The sequence below is a fragment of the Ranitomeya imitator genome, chromosome 4 (genome assembly GCF_032444005.1).
Source record: "Ranitomeya imitator isolate aRanImi1 chromosome 4, aRanImi1.pri, whole genome shotgun sequence".
NCBI lineage: Eukaryota > Metazoa > Chordata > Amphibia > Anura > Dendrobatidae > Ranitomeya > Ranitomeya imitator.
This window is the reverse complement of record NC_091285.1, coordinates 638,451,373-638,470,490: the sequence shown is the minus strand read 5'-3', so window position 1 is coordinate 638,470,490 and position 19,118 is coordinate 638,451,373. Positions and strand designations below refer to the sequence as shown.

The 19,118-nt window shown below is 54.1% G+C and overlaps 1 protein-coding gene across 1 annotated transcript; it reads left to right on the top strand.

The window, feature by feature from the left end:
- Positions 1 to 6,866: 6,866 nt before the first annotated feature.
- On the top strand, positions 6,867 to 17,597 carry PET100 (PET100 cytochrome c oxidase chaperone). The gene is made up of 4 exons (XM_069766848.1): positions 6,867 to 7,023; positions 15,397 to 15,483; positions 16,501 to 16,533; positions 17,461 to 17,597. The coding sequence occupies exons 1-4, from the start codon at positions 6,997 to 6,999 to the stop codon at positions 17,527 to 17,529; spliced, it is 216 nt and encodes a 71-aa protein (XP_069622949.1). The 5' UTR covers positions 6,867 to 6,996; the 3' UTR covers positions 17,530 to 17,597.
- The last annotated feature ends 1,521 nt before the right edge of the window (positions 17,598 to 19,118 follow it).

Below are 19,118 nucleotides of genomic sequence, written 5' to 3'. Positions count from 1 at the left end.
TGCATTGAGAAGTGTCCGGAAAAAACGCGTCAAAACCGCGGCAAAATCGCGGCACAAACGCATGCGGTTTTCTTGCGGATTTCATGCAGAAAATGTCCGGAATTCTCAGGAATTTTCTGCATGAATTCCTGAACGTGTGCACATAGCCTCAAGGTCGGACTCACTACCTGCGGAATATGTTATGGCACACACAGACCACAAGTCTCCACACCGCCCTCTCCCGGTGCGGCCTATGTTATGGCACACACAGACCACAAGTCTCCACACCGCCCTCTCCCGGTGCGGCCTATGTTATGGCACACACAGACCACAAGTCTCCACACCGCCCTCTCCCGGTGCGGCCTATGTTATGGCACACACAGACCACAAGTCTCCACACCGCCCTCTCCCGGTGCGGCCTATGTTATGGCACACACAGACCACAAGTCTCCACACCGCCCTCTCCCGGTGCGGCCTATGTTATGTCACACACAGACCACAAGTCTCCACACCGCCCTCTCCCGGTGCGGCCTATGTTATGGCACACACAGACCACAAGCCTCCTCCCCGCCCTCTCCCGGTGCGGCCTATGTTATGGCACACACAGACCACAAGTCTCCACACCGCCCTCTCCCGGTGCGGCCTATGTTATGGCACACACAGACCACAAGTCTCCACACCGCCCTCTCCCGGTGCGGCCTATGTTATGGCACACACAGACCACAAGTCTCCACACCGCCCTCTCCCGGTGCGGCCTATGTTATGGCACACACAGACCACAAGTCTCCACACCGCCCTCTCCCGGTGCGGCCTATGTTATGGCACACACAGACCACAAGCCTCCTCCCCGCCCTCTCCCGGTGCGGCCTATGTTATGGCACACACAGACCACAAGTCTCCACACCGCCCTCTCCCGGTGCGGCCTATGTTATGGCACACACAGACCACAAGTCTCCACACCGCCCTCTCCCGGTGCGGCCTATGTTATGTCACACACAGACCACAAGTCTCCACACCGCCCTCTCCCGGTGCGGCCTATGTTATGGCACACACAGACCACAAGCCTCCTCCCCGCCCTCTCCCGGTGCGGCCTATGTTATGGCACACACAGACCACAAGCCTCCTCCCCGCCCTCTCCCGGTGCGGCCTATGTTATGGCACACACAGACCACAAGTCTCCACACCGCCCTCTCCCGGTGCGGCCTATGTTATGGCACACACAGACCACAAGTCTCCACACCGCCCTCTCCCGGTGCAGCCTATGTTATGGCACACACAGACCACAAGTCTCCACACCGCCCTCTCCCGGTGCGGCCTATGTTATGGCACACACAGACCACAAGTCTCCACACCGCCCTCTCCCGGTGCGGCCTATGTTATGGCACACACAGACCACAAGTCTCCACACCGCCCTCTCCCGGTGCGGCCTATGTTATGGCACACACAGACCACAAGTCTCCACACCGCCCTCTCCCGGTGCGGCCTATGTTATGGCACACACAGACCACAAGTCTCCACACCGCCCTCTCCCGGTGCGGCCTATGTTATGGCACACACAGACCACAAGTCTCCACACCGCCCTCTCCCGGTGCGGCCTATGTTATGTCACACACAGAGCACAAGACTCCACACCGCCCTCTCCCGGTGCGGCCTATGTTATGGCACACACAGACCACAAGTCTCCACACCGCCCTCTCCCGGTGCGGCCTATGTTATGGCACACACAGACCACAAGTCTCCACACCGCCCTCTCCCGGTGCGGCCTATGTTATGGCACACACAGACCACAAGTCTCCACACCGCCCTCTCCCGATGCGGCCTATGTTATGGCACACACAGACCACAAGTCTCCACACCGCCCTCTCCCGGTGCGGCCTATGTTATGGCACACACAGACCACAAGTCTCCACACCGCCCTCTCCCGGTGCGGCCTATGTTATGGCACACACAGACCACAAGTCTCCACACCGCCCTCTCCCGGTGCGGCCTATGTTATGGCACACACAGACCACAAGTCTCCACACCGCCCTCTCCCAGTGCAGCCTATGTTATGGCACACACAGACCACAAGTCTCCACACCGCCCTCTCCCGATGCGGCCTATGTTATGGCACACACAGACCACAAGTCTCCACACCGCCCTCTCCCGGTGCGGCCTATGTTATGGCACACACAGACCACAAGCCTCCTCCCCGCCCTCTCCCGGTGCAGCCTATGTTATGGCACACACAGACCACAAGTCTCCACACCGCCCTCTCCCGGTGCAGCCTATGTTATGGCACACACAGACCACAAGTCTCCACACCGCCCTCTCCCGGTGCGGCCTATGTTATGGCACACACAGACCACAAGTCTCCACACCGCCCTCTCCCGGTGCGGCCTATGTTATGGCACACACAGACCACAAGTCTCCACACCGCCCTCTCCCGGTGCAGCCTATGTTATGGCACACACAGACCACAAGCCTCCTCCCCGCCCTCTCCCGGTGCGGCCTATGTTATGGCACACACAGACCACAAGTCTCCACACCGCCCTCTCCCGGTGCGGCCTATGTTATGGCACACACAGACCACAAGTCTCCACACCGCCCTCTCCCGGTGCGGCCTATGTTATGGCACACACAGACCACAAGTCTCCACACCGCCCTCTCCCGGTGCGGCCTATGTTATGGCACACACAGACCACAAGCCTCCTCCCCGCCCTCTCCCGGTGCGGCCTATGTTATGGCACACACAGACCACAAGTCTCCACACCGCCCTCTCCCGGTGCAGCCTATGTTATGGCACACACAGACCACAAGCCTCCTCCCCGCCCTCTCCCGGTGCGGCCTATGTTATGGCACACACAGACCACAAGTCTCCACACCGCCCTCTCCCGGTGCGGCCTATGTTATGGCACACACAGACCACAAGCCTCCTCCCCGCCCTCTCCCGGTGCGGCCTATGTTATGGCACACACAGACCACAAGTCTCCACACCGCCCTCTCCCGGTGCAGCCTATGTTATGGCACACACAGACCACAAGCCTCCTCCCCGCCCTCTCCCGGTGCGGCCTATGTTATGGCACACACAGACCACAAGTCTCCACACCGCCCTCTCCCGGTGCAGCCTATGTTATGGCACACACAGACCACAAGTCTCCACATCGCCCTCTCCCGGTGCGGCCTATGTTATGGCACACACAGACCACAAGCCTCCTCCCCGCCCTCTCCCGGTGCGGCCTATGTTATGGCACACACAGACCACAAGCCTCCTCCCCGCCCTCTCCCGGTGCGGCCTATGTTATGGCACACACAGACCACAAGTCTCCACACCGCCCTCTCCCGGTGCGGCCTATGTTATGGCACACACAGACCACAAGTCTCCACACCGCCCTCTCCCGGTGCGGCCTATGTTATGGCACACACAGACCACAAGCCTCCTCCCCGCCCTCTCCCGGTGCGGCCTATGTTATGGCACACACAGACCACAAGTCTCCACACCGCCCTCTCCCGGTGCGGCCTATGTTATGGCACACACAGACCACAAGTCTCCACACCGCCCTCTCCCGGTGCGGCCTATGTTATGGCACACACAGACCACAAGTCTCCACACCGCCCTCTCCCGGTGCGGCCTATGTTATGGCACACACAGACCACAAGTCTCCACACCGCCCTCTCCCGGTGCGGCCTATGTTATGGCACACACAGACCACAAGTCTCCACACCGCCCTCTCCCGGTGCGGCCTATGTTATGGCACACACAGACCACAAGTCTCCACACCGCCCTCTCCCGGTGCAGCCTATGTTATGGCACACACAGACCACAAGTCTCCACACCGCCCTCTCCCGGTGCGGCCTATGTTATGGCACACACAGACCACAAGCCTCCTCCCCGCCCTCTCCCGGTGCGGCCTATGTTATGGCACACACAGACCACAAGTCTCCACACCGCCCTCTCCCGGTGCAGCCTATGTTATGGCACACACAGACCACAAGCCTCCTCCCCGCCCTCTCCCGGTGCGGCCTATGTTATGGCACACACAGACCACAAGTCTCCACACCGCCCTCTCCCGGTGCAGCCTATGTTATGGCACACACAGACCACAAGTCTCCACATCGCCCTCTCCCGGTGCGGCCTATGTTATGGCACACACAGACCACAAGCCTCCTCCCCGCCCTCTCCCGGTGCGGCCTATGTTATGGCACACACAGACCACAAGCCTCCTCCCCGCCCTCTCCCGGTGCGGCCTATGTTATGGCACACACAGACCACAAGCCTCCACACCGCCCTCTCCCGGTGCGGCCTATGTTATGGCACACACAGACCACAAGTCTCCACACCGCCCTCTCCCGGTGCGGCCTATGTTATGGCACACACAGACCACAAGCCTCCTCCCCGCCCTCTCCCGGTGCGGCCTATGTTATGGCACACACAGACCACAAGCCTCCTCCCCGCCCTCTCCCGGTGCGGCCTATGTTATGGCACACACAGACCACAAGTCTCCACACCGCCCTCTCCCGGTGCGGCCTATGTTATGGCACACACAGACCACAAGCCTCCTCCCCGCCCTCTCCCGGTGCGGCCTATGTTATGGCACACACAGACCACAAGCCTCCTCCCCGCCCTCTCCCGGTGCGGCCTATGTTATGGCACACACAGACCACAAGTCTCCACACCGCCCTCTCCCGGTGCGGCCTATGTTATGGCACACACAGACCACAAGTCTCCACATCGCCCTCTCCCAGTGCAGCCTATGTTATGGCACACACAGACCACAAGTCTCCACACCGCCCTCTCCCGGTGCGGCCTATGTTATGGCACACACAGACCACAAGCCTCCTCCCCGCCCTCTCCCGGTGCGGCCTATGTTATGGCACACACAGACCACAAGTCTCCACACCGCCCTCTCCCAGTGCAGCCTATGTTATGGCACACACAGACCACAAGTCTCCACACCGCCCTCTCCCGGTGCAGCCTATGTTATGGCACACACAGACCACAAGTCTCCACACCGCCCTCTCCCGGTGCGGCCTATGTTATGGCACACACAGACCACAAGCCTCCTCCCCGCCCTCTCCCGGTGCAGCCTATGTTATGGCACACACAGACCACAAGTCTCCACACCGCCCTCTCCCGGTGCGGCCTATGTTATGGCACACACAGACCACAAGCCTCCTCCCCGCCCTCTCCCGGTGCGGCCTATGTTATGGCACACACAGACCACAAGTCTCCACACCGCCCTCTCCCGGTGCAGCCTATGTTATGGCACACACAGACCACAAGCCTCCTCCCCGCCCTCTCCCGGTGCGGCCTATGTTATGGCACACACAGACCACAAGTCTCCACACCGCCCTCTCCCGGTGCAGCCTATGTTATGGCACACACAGACCACAAGTCTCCACACCGCCCTCTCCCGGTGCGGCCTATGTTATGGCACACACAGACCACAAGTCTCCACACCGCCCTCTCCCGGTGCGGCCTATGTTATGGCACACACAGACCACAAGTCTCCACACCGCCCTCTCCCGGTGCGGCCTATGTTATGGCACACACAGACCACAAGTCTCCACACCGCCCTCTCCCGGTGCGGCCTATGTTATGGCACACACAGACCACAAGCCTCCTCCCCGCCCTCTCCCGGTGCGGCCTATGTTATGGCACACACAGACCACAAGTCTCCACACCGCCCTCTCCCGGTGCAGCCTATGTTATGGCACACACAGACCACAAGTCTCCACACCGCCCTCTCCCGGTGCGGCCTATGTTATGGCACACACAGACCACAAGCCTCCTCCCCGCCCTCTCCCGGTGCGGCCTATGTTATGGCACACACAGACCACAAGTCTCCACACCGCCCTCTCCCGCTGCAGCCTATGTTATGGCACACACAGACCACAAGCCTCCTCCCCGCCCTCTCCCGGTGCGGCCTATGTTATGGCACACACAGACCACAAGTCTCCACACCGCCCTCTCCCGGTGCAGCCTATGTTATGGCACACACAGACCACAAGTCTCCACACCGCCCTCTCCCGGTGCGGCCTATGTTATGGCACACACAGACCACAAGCCTCCTCCCCGCCCTCTCCCGGTGCGGCCTATGTTATGGCACACACAGACCACAAGCCTCCTCCCCGCCCTCTCCCGGTGCGGCCTATGTTATGGCACACACAGACCACAAGCCTCCTCCCCGCCCTCTCCCGGTGCGGCCTATGTTATGGCACACACAGACCACAAGTCTCCACACCGCCCTCTCCCGGTGCGGCCTATGTTATGGCACACACAGACCACAAGTCTCCACACCGCCCTCTCCCGGTGCGGCCTATGTTATGGCACACACAGACCACAAGTCTCCACACCGCCCTCTCCCGGTGCGGCCTATGTTATGGCACACACAGACCACAAGTCTCCACACCGCCCTCTCCCGGTGCGGCCTATGTTATGGCACACACAGACCACAAGTCTCCACACCGCCCTCTCCCGGTGCGGCCTATGTTATGGCACACACAGACCACAAGTCTCCTCCCCGCCCTCTCCCGGTGCAGCCTATGTTATGGCACACACAGACCACAAGTCTCCACACCGCCCTCTCCCGGTGCGGCCTATGTTATGGCACACACAGACCACAAGTCTCCACACCGCCCTCTCCCGGTGCGGCCTATGTTATGGCACACACAGACCACAAGTCTCCACACCGCCCTCTCCCGGTGCAGCCTATGTTATGGCACACACAGACCACAAGTCTCCACACCGCCCTCTCCCGGTGCGGCCTATGTTATGGCACACACAGACCACAAGCCTCCTCCCCGCCCTCTCCCGGTGCGGCCTATGTTATGGCACACACAGACCACAAGTCTCCACACCGCCCTCTCCCGGTGGACTGACTGTAGTTACAGTGTTGTGCTCGGGAGCGCGCTTTCCTGTTTTTAGCACGCAGCGGTGGACGAGCACGTTATCACGTGACCTAGGTTCCTGCACTGATTGACAAGCGCGACAGCCAATAGGAGACGAGGAGGCGTGGTCGGCGTCCTGTGTACAAGATGGGGGTCAGACTGGAGATCTTCAGGGTAAATTCCCCGCACGTTGTATCCGGGTCTCCTCCTGCCGGCAGCGCCGTGTAATGAGCGGGGGCAGTGCGGGTGCGGGGGCTGCGAGTGGCGGCTTGTTACGAAGGACAGATCGTGCTGCTGTGTAGTGGGGCATGCTGGGAGTTGTAGTGTCACCTGCTCATGGACAGTGAATGGTGCATGCTGGGAGTTGTAGTGTCACCTGCTCAGGGACAGTGAATGGTGCATGCTGGGAGTTGTAGTGTCACCGGCTCATGGACAGTGAATGGTGCATGCTGGGAGTTGTAGTGTCACCAGCTCATGGACAGTGAATGGGGCATGCTGGGAGTTGTAGTATCACCTGCTCATGGACAGTGAATGGTGCATGCTGGGAGTTGTAGTGTCACCAGCTCATGGACAGTGAATGGTGCATGCTGGGAGTTGTAGTGTCACCAGCTCATGGACAGTGAATGGTGCATGCTGGGAGTTGTAGTGTCACCAGCTCAGGGACAGTGAATGGGGCATGCTGGGAGTTGTAGTGTCACTAGCTCATGGACAGTGAATGGTGCGTGCTGGGAGTTGTAGTGTCACCAGCTCATGGACAGAGAATGGTGCATGCTGGGAGTTGTAGTATCACCTGCTCAGGGACAGTGAATGGCGCATGCTGGGAGTTGTAGTGTCACCTGCTCATGGACAGAGAATGGTGCATGCTGGGAGTTGTAGTGTCACCTGCTCATGGACAGTGAATGGTGCATGCTGGGAGTTGTAGTGTCACCAGCTCATGGACAGAGAATGGTGCATGCTGGGAGTTGTAGTGTCACCTGCTCAGGGACAGCGAATGGTGCATGCTGGGAGTTGTAGTGTCACCAGCTCATGGACAGTGAATGGTGCATGCTGGGAGTTGTAGTATCACCTGCTCATGGACAGTGAATGGGGCATGCTGGGAGTTGTAGTGTCACCTGCTCAGGGACAGAGAATGGTGCATGCTGGGAGTTGTAGTGTCACCTGCTCAGGGACAGCGAATGGTGCATGCTGGGAGTTGTAGTGTCACCTGCTCAGGGACAGCGAATGGTGCATGCTGGGAGTTGTAGTGTCACCTGCTCAGGGACAGAGAATGGTGCATGCTGGGAGTTGTAGTGTCACCTGCTCAGGGACAGCAAATGGTGCATGCTGGGAGTTGTAGTGTCACCGGCTCATGGACAGTGAATGGTGCATGCTGGGAGTTGTAGTGTCACCGGCTCAGGGACAGTGAATGGTGCATGCTGGGAGTTGTATCACCTGCTCAGGGACAGTGAATGGGGCATGCTGGGAGTTGTAGTATCACCTGCTCAGGGACAGTGAATGGCGCATGCTGGGAGTTGTAGTGTCACCTGCTCAGGGACAGTGAATGGTGCATGCTGGGAGTTGTAGTGTCACCTGCTCAGGGACAGTGAATGGGGCATGCTGGGAGTTGTAGTGTCACCTGCTCAGGGACAGTGAATGGTGCATGCTGGGAGTTGTAGTGTCACCTGCTCAGGGACAGCGAATGGTGCATGCTGGGAGTTGTAGTGTCACCGGCTCATGGACAGTGAATGGTGCATGCTGGGAGTTGTAGTGTCACCTGCTCAGGGACAGTGAATGGTGCATGCTGGGAGTTGTAGTGTCACCAGCTCAGGGACAGTGAATGGGGCATGCTGGGAGTTGTAGTATCACCTGCTCAGGGACAGTGAATGGCGCATGCTGGGAGTTGTAGTGTCACCTGCTCAGGGACAGTGAATGGCGCATGCTGGGAGTTGTAGTGTCACCTGCTCAGGGACAGTGAATGGTGCATGCTGGGAGTTGTAGTGTCACCTGCTCATGGACAGTGAATGGTGCATGCTGGGAGTTGTAGTGTCACCTGCTCAGGGACAGTGAATGGTGCATGCTGGGAGTTATAGTATCACCTGCTCAGGGACAGTGAATGGTGCATGCTGAGAGTTGTAGTGTCACTAGCTCATGGACAGTGAATGGTGCATGCTGGGAGTTGTAGTGTCACCGGCTCATGGACAGTGAATGGTGCATGCTGGGAGTTGTAGTGTCACCTGCTCAAGGACAGTGAATGGTGCATGCTGGGAGTTGTAGTGTCACCAGCTCATGGACAGTGAATGGTGCATGCTGGGAGTTGTAGTATCACAGGCTCAGGGACAGTGAATGGGGCATGCTGGGAGTTGTAGTGTCACCTGCTCCGGGACAGTGAATGGTGCATGCTGGGAGTTGTAGTGTCACAGGCTCAGGGACAGTGAATGGGGCATGCTGGGAGTTGTAGTGTCACCAGCTCATGGACAGTGAATGGTGCATGCTGAGAGTTGTAGTGTCACCTGCTCAGGGACAGTGAATGGTGCATGCTGGGAGTTGTAGTGTCACCTGCTCATGGACAGTGAATGGTGCATGCTGGGAGTTGTAGTGTCACCAGCTCATGGACAGTGAATGGTGCATGCTGGGAGTTGTAGTGTCACCAGCTCATGGACAGTGAATGGTGCATGCTGGGAGTTGTAGTGTCACTAGGTCAGGGACAGTGAATGGTGCATGCTGGGAGTTGTAGTATCACCTGCTCATGGACAGTGAATGGTGCATGCTGGGAGTTGTAGTGTCACCTGCTCAGGGACAGTGAATGGTGCATGCTGGGAGTTGTAGTGTCACTAGCTCAGGGACAGTGAATGGTGCATGCTGGGAGTTGTAGTATCACCTGCTCATGGACAGTGAATGGTGCATGCTGGGAGTTGTAGTATCACCTGCTCAGGGACAGTGAATGGTGCATGCTGAGAGTTGTAGTGTCACCTGCTCAGGGACAGTGAATGGTGCATGCTGGGAGTTATAGTGTCACCTGCTCAGGGACAGTGAATGGTGCATGCTGGGAGTTGTAGTGTCACTAGCTCCGGGACAGTGAATGGTGCATGCTGGGAGTTGTAGTGTCACCTGCTCATGGACAGTGAATGGTGCATGCTGGGAGCTGTAGTGTCACCAGCTCCGGGACAGTGAATGGTGCATGCTGGGAGTTGTCACCTGCTCATGGACAGTGAATGGTGCATGCTGGGAGTTGTAGTGTCACTAGCTCATGGACAGTGAATGGTGCATGCTGGGAGTTGTAGTGTCACCTGCTCATGGACAGTGAATGGTGCATGCTGGGAGCTGTAGTGTCACCAGCTCCGGGACAGTGAATGGTGCATGCTGGGAGTTGTAGTGTCACCTGCTCAGGGACAGAGAATGGGGCATGCTGGGAGTTGTAGTGTCACCTGCTCAGGGACAGAGAATGGGGCATGCTGGGAGTTGTAGTGTCACCGGCTCATGGACAGTGAATGGTGCATGCTGGGAGTTGTAGTATCACCTGCTCAGGGACAGTGAATGGTGCATGCTGGGAGTTGTAGTATCACCTGCTCAGGGACAGTGAATGGCGCATGCTGGGAGTTGTAGTGTCACCTGCTCAGGGACAGTGAATGGCGCATGCTGGGAGTTGTAGTGTCACCTGCTCAGGGACAGTGAATGGTGCATGCTGGGAGTTGTAGTGTCACCTGCTCATGGACAGTGAATGGTGCATGCTGGGAGTTGTAGTGTCACCTGCTCAGGGACAGTGAATGGTGCATGCTGGGAGTTGTAGTGTCACTAGCTCATGGACAGTGAATGGTGCATGCTGGGAGTTGTAGTGTCACCTGCTCAAGGACAGTGAATGGTGCATGCTGGGAGTTGTAGTGTCACCAGCTCATGGACAGTGAATGGTGCATGCTGGGAGTTGTAGTATCACAGGCTCAGGGACAGTGAATGGGGCATGCTGGGAGTTGTAGTGTCACTAGCTCCGGGACAGTGAATGGTGCATGCTGGGAGTTGTAGTGTCACAGGCTCAGGGACAGTGAATGGGGCATGCTGGGAGTTGTAGTGTCACCAGCTCATGGACAGTGAATGGTGCATGCTGAGAGTTGTAGTGTCACCTGCTCAGGGACAGTGAATGGTGCATGCTGGGAGTTGTAGTGTCACCTGCTCATGGACAGTGAATGGTGCATGCTGGGAGTTGTAGTGTCACCAGCTCATGGACAGTGAATGGTGCATGCTGGGAGTTGTAGTGTCACCAGCTCATGGACAGTGAATGGTGCATGCTGGGAGTTGTAGTGTCACTAGCTCAGGGACAGTGAATGGTGCATGCTGGGAGTTATAGTGTCACCAGCTCATGGACAGTGAATGGTGCATGCTGGGAGTTGTAGTGTCACTAGCTCAGGGACAGTGAATGGTGCATGCTGGGAGTTGTAGTATCACTAGGTCATGGACAGTGAATGGTGCATGCTGGGAGTTGTAGTGTCACCTGCTCAGGGACAGTGAATGGTGCATGCTGGGAGTTGTAGTGTCACTAGCTCATGGACAGTGAATGGTGCATGCTGGGAGTTGTAGTGTCACCTGCTCAGGGACAGTGAATGGTGCATGCTGGGAGTTGTAGTATCACCTGCTCATGGACAGTGAATGGTGCATGCTGGGAGTTGTAGTGTCACCTGCTCAGGGACAGTGAATGGTGCATGCTGAGAGTTGTAGTGTCACCTGCTCAGGGACAGTGAATGGTGCATGCTGGGAGTTGTAGTATCACCTGCTCATGGACAGTGAATGGTGCATGCTGGGAGTTGTAGTGTCACCTGCTCAGGGACAGTGAATGGTGCATGCTGAGAGTTGTAGTGTCACCTGCTCAGGGACAGTGAATGGTGCATGCTGAGAGTTGTAGTGTCACCAGCTCAGGGACAGTGAATGGTGCATGCTGGGAGTTATAGTGTCACCTGCTCAGGGACAGTGAATGGTGCATGCTGGGAGTTGTAGTGTCACTAGCTCCGGGACAGTGAATGGTGCATGCTGGGAGTTGTAGTGTCACCTGCTCAAGGACAGTGAATGGTGCATGCTGGGAGTTGTAGTGTCACTAGCTCATGGACAGTGAATGGTGCATGCTGGGAGTTGTCACCTGCTCATGGACAGTGAATGGTGCATGCTGGGAGTTGTAGTGTCACTAGCTCATGGACAGTGAATGGTGCATGCTGGGAGTTGTAGTGTCACCTGCTCATGGACAGTGAATGGTGCATGCTGGGAGCTGTAGTGTCACCTGCTCAGGGACAGAGAATGGGGCATGCTGGGAGTTGTAGTGTCACCTGCTCAGGGACAGAGAATGGGGCATGCTGGGAGTTGTAGTGTCACCAGCTCATGGACAGAGAATGGTGCATCCTGGGAGTTGTAGTGTCACCGGCTCATGGACAGTGAATGGTGCATGCTGGGAGTTGTAGTGTCACCGGCTCAGGGACAGTGAATGGTGCATGCTGGGAGTTGTAGTGTCACCGGCTCAGGGACAGTGAATGGTGCATGCTGGGAGTTGTAGTGTCACCGGCTCAGGGACAGTGAATGGTGCATGCTGGGAGTTGTAGTGTCACCAGCTCCGGGACAGTGAATGGTGCATGCTGGGAGTTGTAGTGTCACCTGCTCATGGACAGAGAATGGTGCATGCTGGGAGTTGTAGTGTCACTAGCTCAGGGACAGTGAATGGCGCATGCTGGGAGTTGTAGTGTCACCTGCTCAGGGACAGAGAATGGTGCATGCTGGGAGTTGTAGTGTCACCTGCTCAGGGACAGTGAATGGTGCATGCTGGGAGTTGTAGTATCACCTGCTCAGGGACAGTGAATGGCGCATGCTGGGAGTTGTAGTGTCACTAGCTCAGGGACAGTGAATGGTGCATGCTGGGAGTTGTAGTGTCACCTGCTCAGGGACAGTGAATGGTGCATGCTGGGAGTTGTAGTGTCAGTAGCTCAGGGACAGTGAATGGTGCATGCTGGGAGTTGTAGTGTCACCAGCTCCGGGACAGTGAATGGTGCATGCTGGGAGTTGTAGTATCACCTGCTCAGGGACAGTGAATGGGGCATGCTGGGAGTTGTAGTGTCACCTGCTCAGGGACAGTGAATGGTGCATGCTGGGAGTTGTAGTATCACCTGCTCAGGGACAGTGAATGGGGCATGCTGGGAGTTGTAGTATCACCTGCTCAGGGACAGTGAATGGGGCATGCTGGGAGTTGTAGTATCACCTGCTCAGGGACAGTGAATGGTGCATGCTGGGAGTTGTAGTATCACCTGCTCAGGGACAGGGAAGGGTGCATGCTGGGAGTTGTAGTGTCACTAGCTCAGGGACAGTGAATGGTGCATGCTGGGAGTTGTAATGTCACCTGCTCAGTGACAGAGAATGGCGCATGCTGGGAGTTGTAGTGTCACCTGCTCAGGGACAGAGAATGGTGCATGCTGGGAGTTGTAGTATCACCTGCTCATGGACAGAGAATGGTGCATGCTGGGAGATGTAGTATCACCTGCTCAGGGACAGTGAATGGTGCGTGCTGGGAGTTGTAGTGTCACCTGCTCAGGGACAGAGAATGGTGCATGCTGGGAGTTATAGTATCACCTGCTCATGGACAGAGAATGGTGCATGCTGGGAGTTATAGTATCACCTGCTCATGGACAGAGAATGGTGCATGCTGGGAGTTGTAGTGTCACCTGCTCAGGGACAGAGAATGGTGCATGCTGGGAGTTATAGTATCACCTGCTCATGGACAGAGAATGGTGCATGCTGGGAGTTGTAGTATCACCTGCTCATGGACAGAGAATGGTGCATGCTGGGAGTTGTAGTATCACCTGCTCATGGACAGAGAATGGTGCGTGCTGGGAGTTGTAGTATCACCTGCTCAGGGACAGTGAATGGTGCGTGCTGGGAGTTGTAGTGTCACCTGCTCAGGGACAGAGAATGGTGCATGCTGGGAGTTATAGTATCACCTGCTCCGGGACAGTGAATGGTGCATGCTGGGAGTTGTAGTGTCACCTGCTCAGGGACAGTGAATGGTGCATGTTGGGAGTTGTAGTGTCACCGGCTCAGGGACAGAGAATGGTGCATGCTGGGATTTGTAGTATCACCTGCTCATGGACAGTGAATGGTGCATGCTGGGAGTTGTAGTGTCACCTGCTCAGGGACAGTGAATGGGGCATGCTGGGAGTTGTAGTATCACCTGCTCAGGGACAGTGAATGGTGCGTGCTGGGAGTTGTAGTGTCACCTGCTCAGGGACAGAGAATGGTGCATGCTGGGAGTTGTAGTGTCACCTGCTCAGGGACAGTGAATGGTGCGTGCTGGGAGTTGTAGTATCACCTGCTCAGGGACAGTGAATGGTGCATGCTGGGAGTTATAGTATCACCTGCTCAGGGACAGTGAATGGTGCGTGCTGGGAGTTGTAGTGTCACCTGCTCAGGGACAGAGAATGGTGCGTGCTGGGAGTTGTAGTGTCACCTGCTCAGGGACAGAGAATGGTGCATGCTGGGAGTTATAGTATCACCTGCTCAGGGACAGAGAATGGTGCATGCTGGGAGTTGTAGTGTCACCTGCTCAGGGACAGAGAATGGTGCATGCTGGGAGTTGTAGTGTCACCTGCTCAGGGACAGAGAATGGTGCATGCTGGGGGTTGTAGTGTCAGGTGGAGAGGTTGCAGACCACGAGGGTAGATGTATGCAGGGCGCGGTGTCAGGCAGGTGACATGTTGGCAGCGTTGTTTGTCGCCTATAGTGTACGGCCTGATCCCTGACATTATCAGCTATGGGCAGTGACTGTCATGTGACTGTCGCCCTGTGCGCACACTGTCTGCAGGTATTATGCTGTGTGACTGCAGGCACCTTCTCATTCACTGACAGATATCGGAGCTCCTGACAATTGCTGGTAATTAAAGCAATTGTGATTTTAAGACCTTTTAATATTCAGAACTAATGACGAGGCTGAAGTTGCTTTCTTATTCAGCAATGTGTTTTTTGTTTTTTACAGATTTAACTAAAAAAATACACTGCAGCGAGGGGCCCTGATGTGACTACGCCGAAAAGTAGCTACAAAGGTTCTAAAACTGGCACAAAAATGGCCATCAGAGTGGGCAGTGACGGGCGTTATTGAAGGGGTTAAGTGACTGTGGGCCCCTGGTCTCACCCACCATTACACACAGTGCCGGCTGCGTCACTCCAGCTCCCACTCTGATGCCCGGAGCCCATCTGCTCCAGGCCGCAGTGACCTGAATGTGACGGGGCCCACAGTCGTTTAACCCTTCCAATACCTCTTCAGTGCCCACTTTTGTGCCACCAGTTTTATACCTTTTGTAGCTACTTTTCAGGGTCTTCACATCAGGGCTTCTCGCTGCAGCGTCTATTATTGTAATGTTTTTATTTTTGACATTAAGCCTGTAAAAAAAAAAAAAAAAGAAATTGCTGAATAAGAAACCAGACTCAGCTCCGTATAATAATGTGTAAGCGGCTGCCGGACAGGACGGCGTCCAGGGCACGATAGTGCCCTCCCCTGGCAGCATGTCTAGCCTATGCCTGACGAGTACACTGTGGTGCCTTCCCCTGCAGATGGCGCTGTACCTGACCTTCCCGGTCACCATGTTCTGGATCTCCAATCAGCCGGAATACTTTGAAGAGTATATAGTGAAGCGTAAGGTGAGTCCTGGGCGCGGGCGGGTACAGACGCCATCTCCATCTCACACGGGAAGGGCTGGTCTCCGCATCACAAAGGAGTCAAATTATCAAGCAACCTTGCTCTGGCTCCCCACCTGTCTCCCCCTGCTTCCTCTTCTGGTGACCGCTGCAGCCAATCATCGGCTTCAGGATTGTGGTGCTGGACGGGGAAAAACAAAACCGAAAAAGGCCAAAACCTGATGATCGCTGGTGGTCCCACTATCGGGTCCCCTAACGTTCGGAGAGATGTACAGTAGATTCCACCACTCCATTCCTTGTGTATGGGACTCCCGGACATGGTGCTGTACGCGGCTATCTCTGACAGTCCCATACACAATGAAGAAAGCAGTGCTGCGCTTCTGTGGGCCACCCGCCATTCCCCCGCGGCACTTCAAAGCCCGTTCATGGGACTGATAGAAGTTCCAACGACCCGGCTGGACCGTCCAATGTCGGCTATCGATGGTCGCTGCCGGCTGGAAGTAGATCCAGTGTCCTAAGATCTACAGTCAGGAGGCCATGGGGATGCGGGATGGTCCGTGGCCTTTTTATGGGTCTAGACCTGTTCTTTTTACGTTATGAATAGTGATGAGCAAATGTGCTCAGATTAGGTGTTATCTCAGCATGGTCGGGTGCTGGCGAGTGTCTTCGGCATGCTCGAATATTATTTATCGCTTCATTGGGGGACACAGGTAGTGTTGCGCCTGTCGAACAGCTGTGGGACATGCAGCCGCAGGGACTCGAACACCGTATTCGAGCACTCGGTTAGTACCGGAGCATGCTCAGATAACACCTTATCCCAGCACATTCGCTCATCGCCAGTTATGAAATGGGCACTTGACTCCTATAGTTTTGCTGTTTTCTTACATATGACAGGACATACCGGCTTATATGTGTGTGACGTCTGCTCTACTGCAGGGCCGTACTGTTCACCTCAATGTATTATAGGAATGGATGAATGGCTTTAATTTCACATTTTTATTTATTTATTTTTTTTTTTAGAGAGAGATTTATCCCCCGGAACAAGATGAACAGGTAAAAAAAAAAAAAATGTGCAGGTGTAAGGGGGACGCTGGAAATGTCAGCAGCTGCATGGAGGTCATGACAGAAGGCCTCTCCATAGAGAAGGCAGAGACGGGTCATTACCATCCCTGCCTCCCTGATCTATGTATACACAGCACTGAGTGAGCGCCATGTACACAGCGTAGGAAGTACTAACGGCTCATCCTCCCTCCACACCAATAACTGTGACATTCCCTCTCCCTACAGGGCTTTTATGACTTTACGGGGGTGCATAACATGTGAAATTAAAAAAAAAAAAAAAAAAAAAAAAATCGAAAGAAAAATAAAATGTTGCTGCCAATCAGAATCACTGTTTCTAGCCCCACCAGGATGAGAATAAAAATCTGTAGAATGTTTGTTATTAAAATGGGAACAGAATTTTAAAGTGTATTTTAATTGTCTTGTATCGTCATAAAAAATAATAAAAATAGGAAAAACAGACATGTATTTTTTTTCTCCAAGTATTGGCAAAAGAATATTAAAATGATAAATGCCACCCTCCCCCTCCCCCCCCCCCGCTAATAATAATAATCTATTTTAATATATGAGGAAAATAAAATATAGAGACCTTTAAAACCACATGAAAAAAAAAAAAAATTATACTCCTATATTCACTTTTTTTCTGAAAGGCACACTGTTAAGATGCCCTTTACAATCATGGGCGCCTTTGCGCGCTAAAGGAAATTTTCCAGGATTAGAAAAATAAGGCTGCTCTCTCAGAAACAGCGCCACCATAGTTTGCACGTGGAATTGTTGGTATTCCCTTTAAAAAGATCTGAGTTGCAATACCAACCACAACCAACGATCAGGGGCGGCGCTGTTTGTAAAAAGAAAGCAGCTATGTTTTTTTTCTAGTTTTGGGAAGCCCCCTTTAATCTCCCCATCTGTTTTGTCCCACAGAAGCGACAGCTGCAGGAAATGAAGGAGGCGATAAGACTGAAGAAAGAGAAGCTCTACATGCAGGACTAGAGCGAACGCCTCCCGCGGTACTCTGAATCGCAGCGGACCATGACAATAAAGACGTGTTTTGTATATACCGGGGGTCTCCTTTACTGTCTGGATGGACCCCAAAGCAGGCAGGATTTTTTCCATCCAATTAAAAAATACAATCTGATCTTTTGTTGATAGGAAATGTGCAATTAGAAAATTATTTCTTATTGAAAAATTTTTTTTTTTTTTTTTTTAAACATTTTTTATTTTTATTTTTTACTTAAAAAAGCACGCCTCTCAATTTTTATTCGTTTAACCCCCAGCCTGTTTTCACCTTTATGACCAGGCCAAACTATACAACTCTGACCACTGTCCCTTTATGAGGTTATAGCTCTGGAATGCTTCAACAGGTCCTGGTGGTTCTGAGTTTTTTTTCGTGATATATTGTATACATATTTACATTTTTTTTAGGAAGTGAGAAGGGTTAAAAGTTGACCAGCGATTTCTAATTTTTCCAACAAAATTTACAAAACTATTTTGAAGCGACTTTGAGGGGCTTATATGACAAAAAAAAAAAATGCCCAAAGTGACACCATTCTAAAAACTGCCCCCCTCAAGGTGTTTATAACCACATTCAAGAAGCTTATTAACCCTTCAGGTGCTTCACAGGAATAAATCAAATGTGGGAGGAGAAAAAATTAACATTTAACTTTTCTTCACAAGAATTTTACGTTAGACCCAAATATCATAGTTTTTGTTTTCACAAGGATAACAGGAAAAAAAATGGATCCCAAAACTTGTTGGACAATTTCTCCTGAGCGTGCAGATACCCCATATGTGATGGTGTCCACTGCTTGGGCGCAGGGCTCGGAAGGGAAGGAGCGCCATGTGACTTCTTCAATGTAAAATTTGCTGGAATAATTAGTGGACGCCATGTTGCATTTGCAGAGCCCCTGATGTGCCTAAACCAGTGTTCCCCAACTCCGGTCCTCAAGAGCCACCAACAGGTCATGTTTTCAGGATTTCCTTAGTATTGCACAGGTGATAAATGCATCACCTGGACCGGCAAGCATTCAATCACCTGTGTAATACTAAGGAAATCCTGAAAACATGACCTGTTGGTGGCTCTTGAGGACCGGAGTTGGGGAACACTGGCCTAAACAGTGGAAACCCCCCAACAAGTGACTCCATTTTGGAAACTAGACCCCTTAAGGAACTTATGCCCCAGGGGCTTCAAAGAAGTTTCTAAGTAGAGCCATAAAAATAAAAAAAAAATCAAATATTTCCCACAATTTTTTTTTTTTTTTTGTACTACCGTATTTTTCGGACTATAAGACGCACCTTTTCCCCAAAAAACTTTGGGAGAAAATGTGGGAGTATAGTCGGAATATATTTACAAAATACTGTGGCGGCGGTCCTGGTCCGACGCTGCAGGGCGATGCAGCCTCCCTTCCTAGGCTGGTGCGGTGGTCATGCTCTGTGGTGCGGGGGGACTCTGCCCCGGCATTTTCTGAAAGCCCGGAGGCCCCCGCCGATCAATTGCTGCGATGCGGTGGCATCTGGGAAAATGGCCGCCTGGGGTGGCTACTGGCACATGCTCAGATTCAGATCTCGGCACCGCACAACAG

What these genes read in the sequence shown, in the direction of transcription:
- PET100 (XM_069766848.1), top strand. Translation starts at nt 6,997, where the DNA reads ATGGGGGTCAGACTGGAGATCTTCAGG. An exon ending in TCAGACTGGAGATCTTCAGG is followed by an intron (nt 7,024 to 15,396) that starts GTAAATTCCCCG and finishes CTTCCCCTGCAG; the next exon opens with ATGGCGCTGTACCTGACCTT. An exon ending in CCCCGGAACAAGATGAACAG is followed by an intron (nt 16,534 to 17,460) that starts GTAAAAAAAAAA and finishes TTTGTCCCACAG; the next exon opens with AAGCGACAGCTGCAGGAAAT.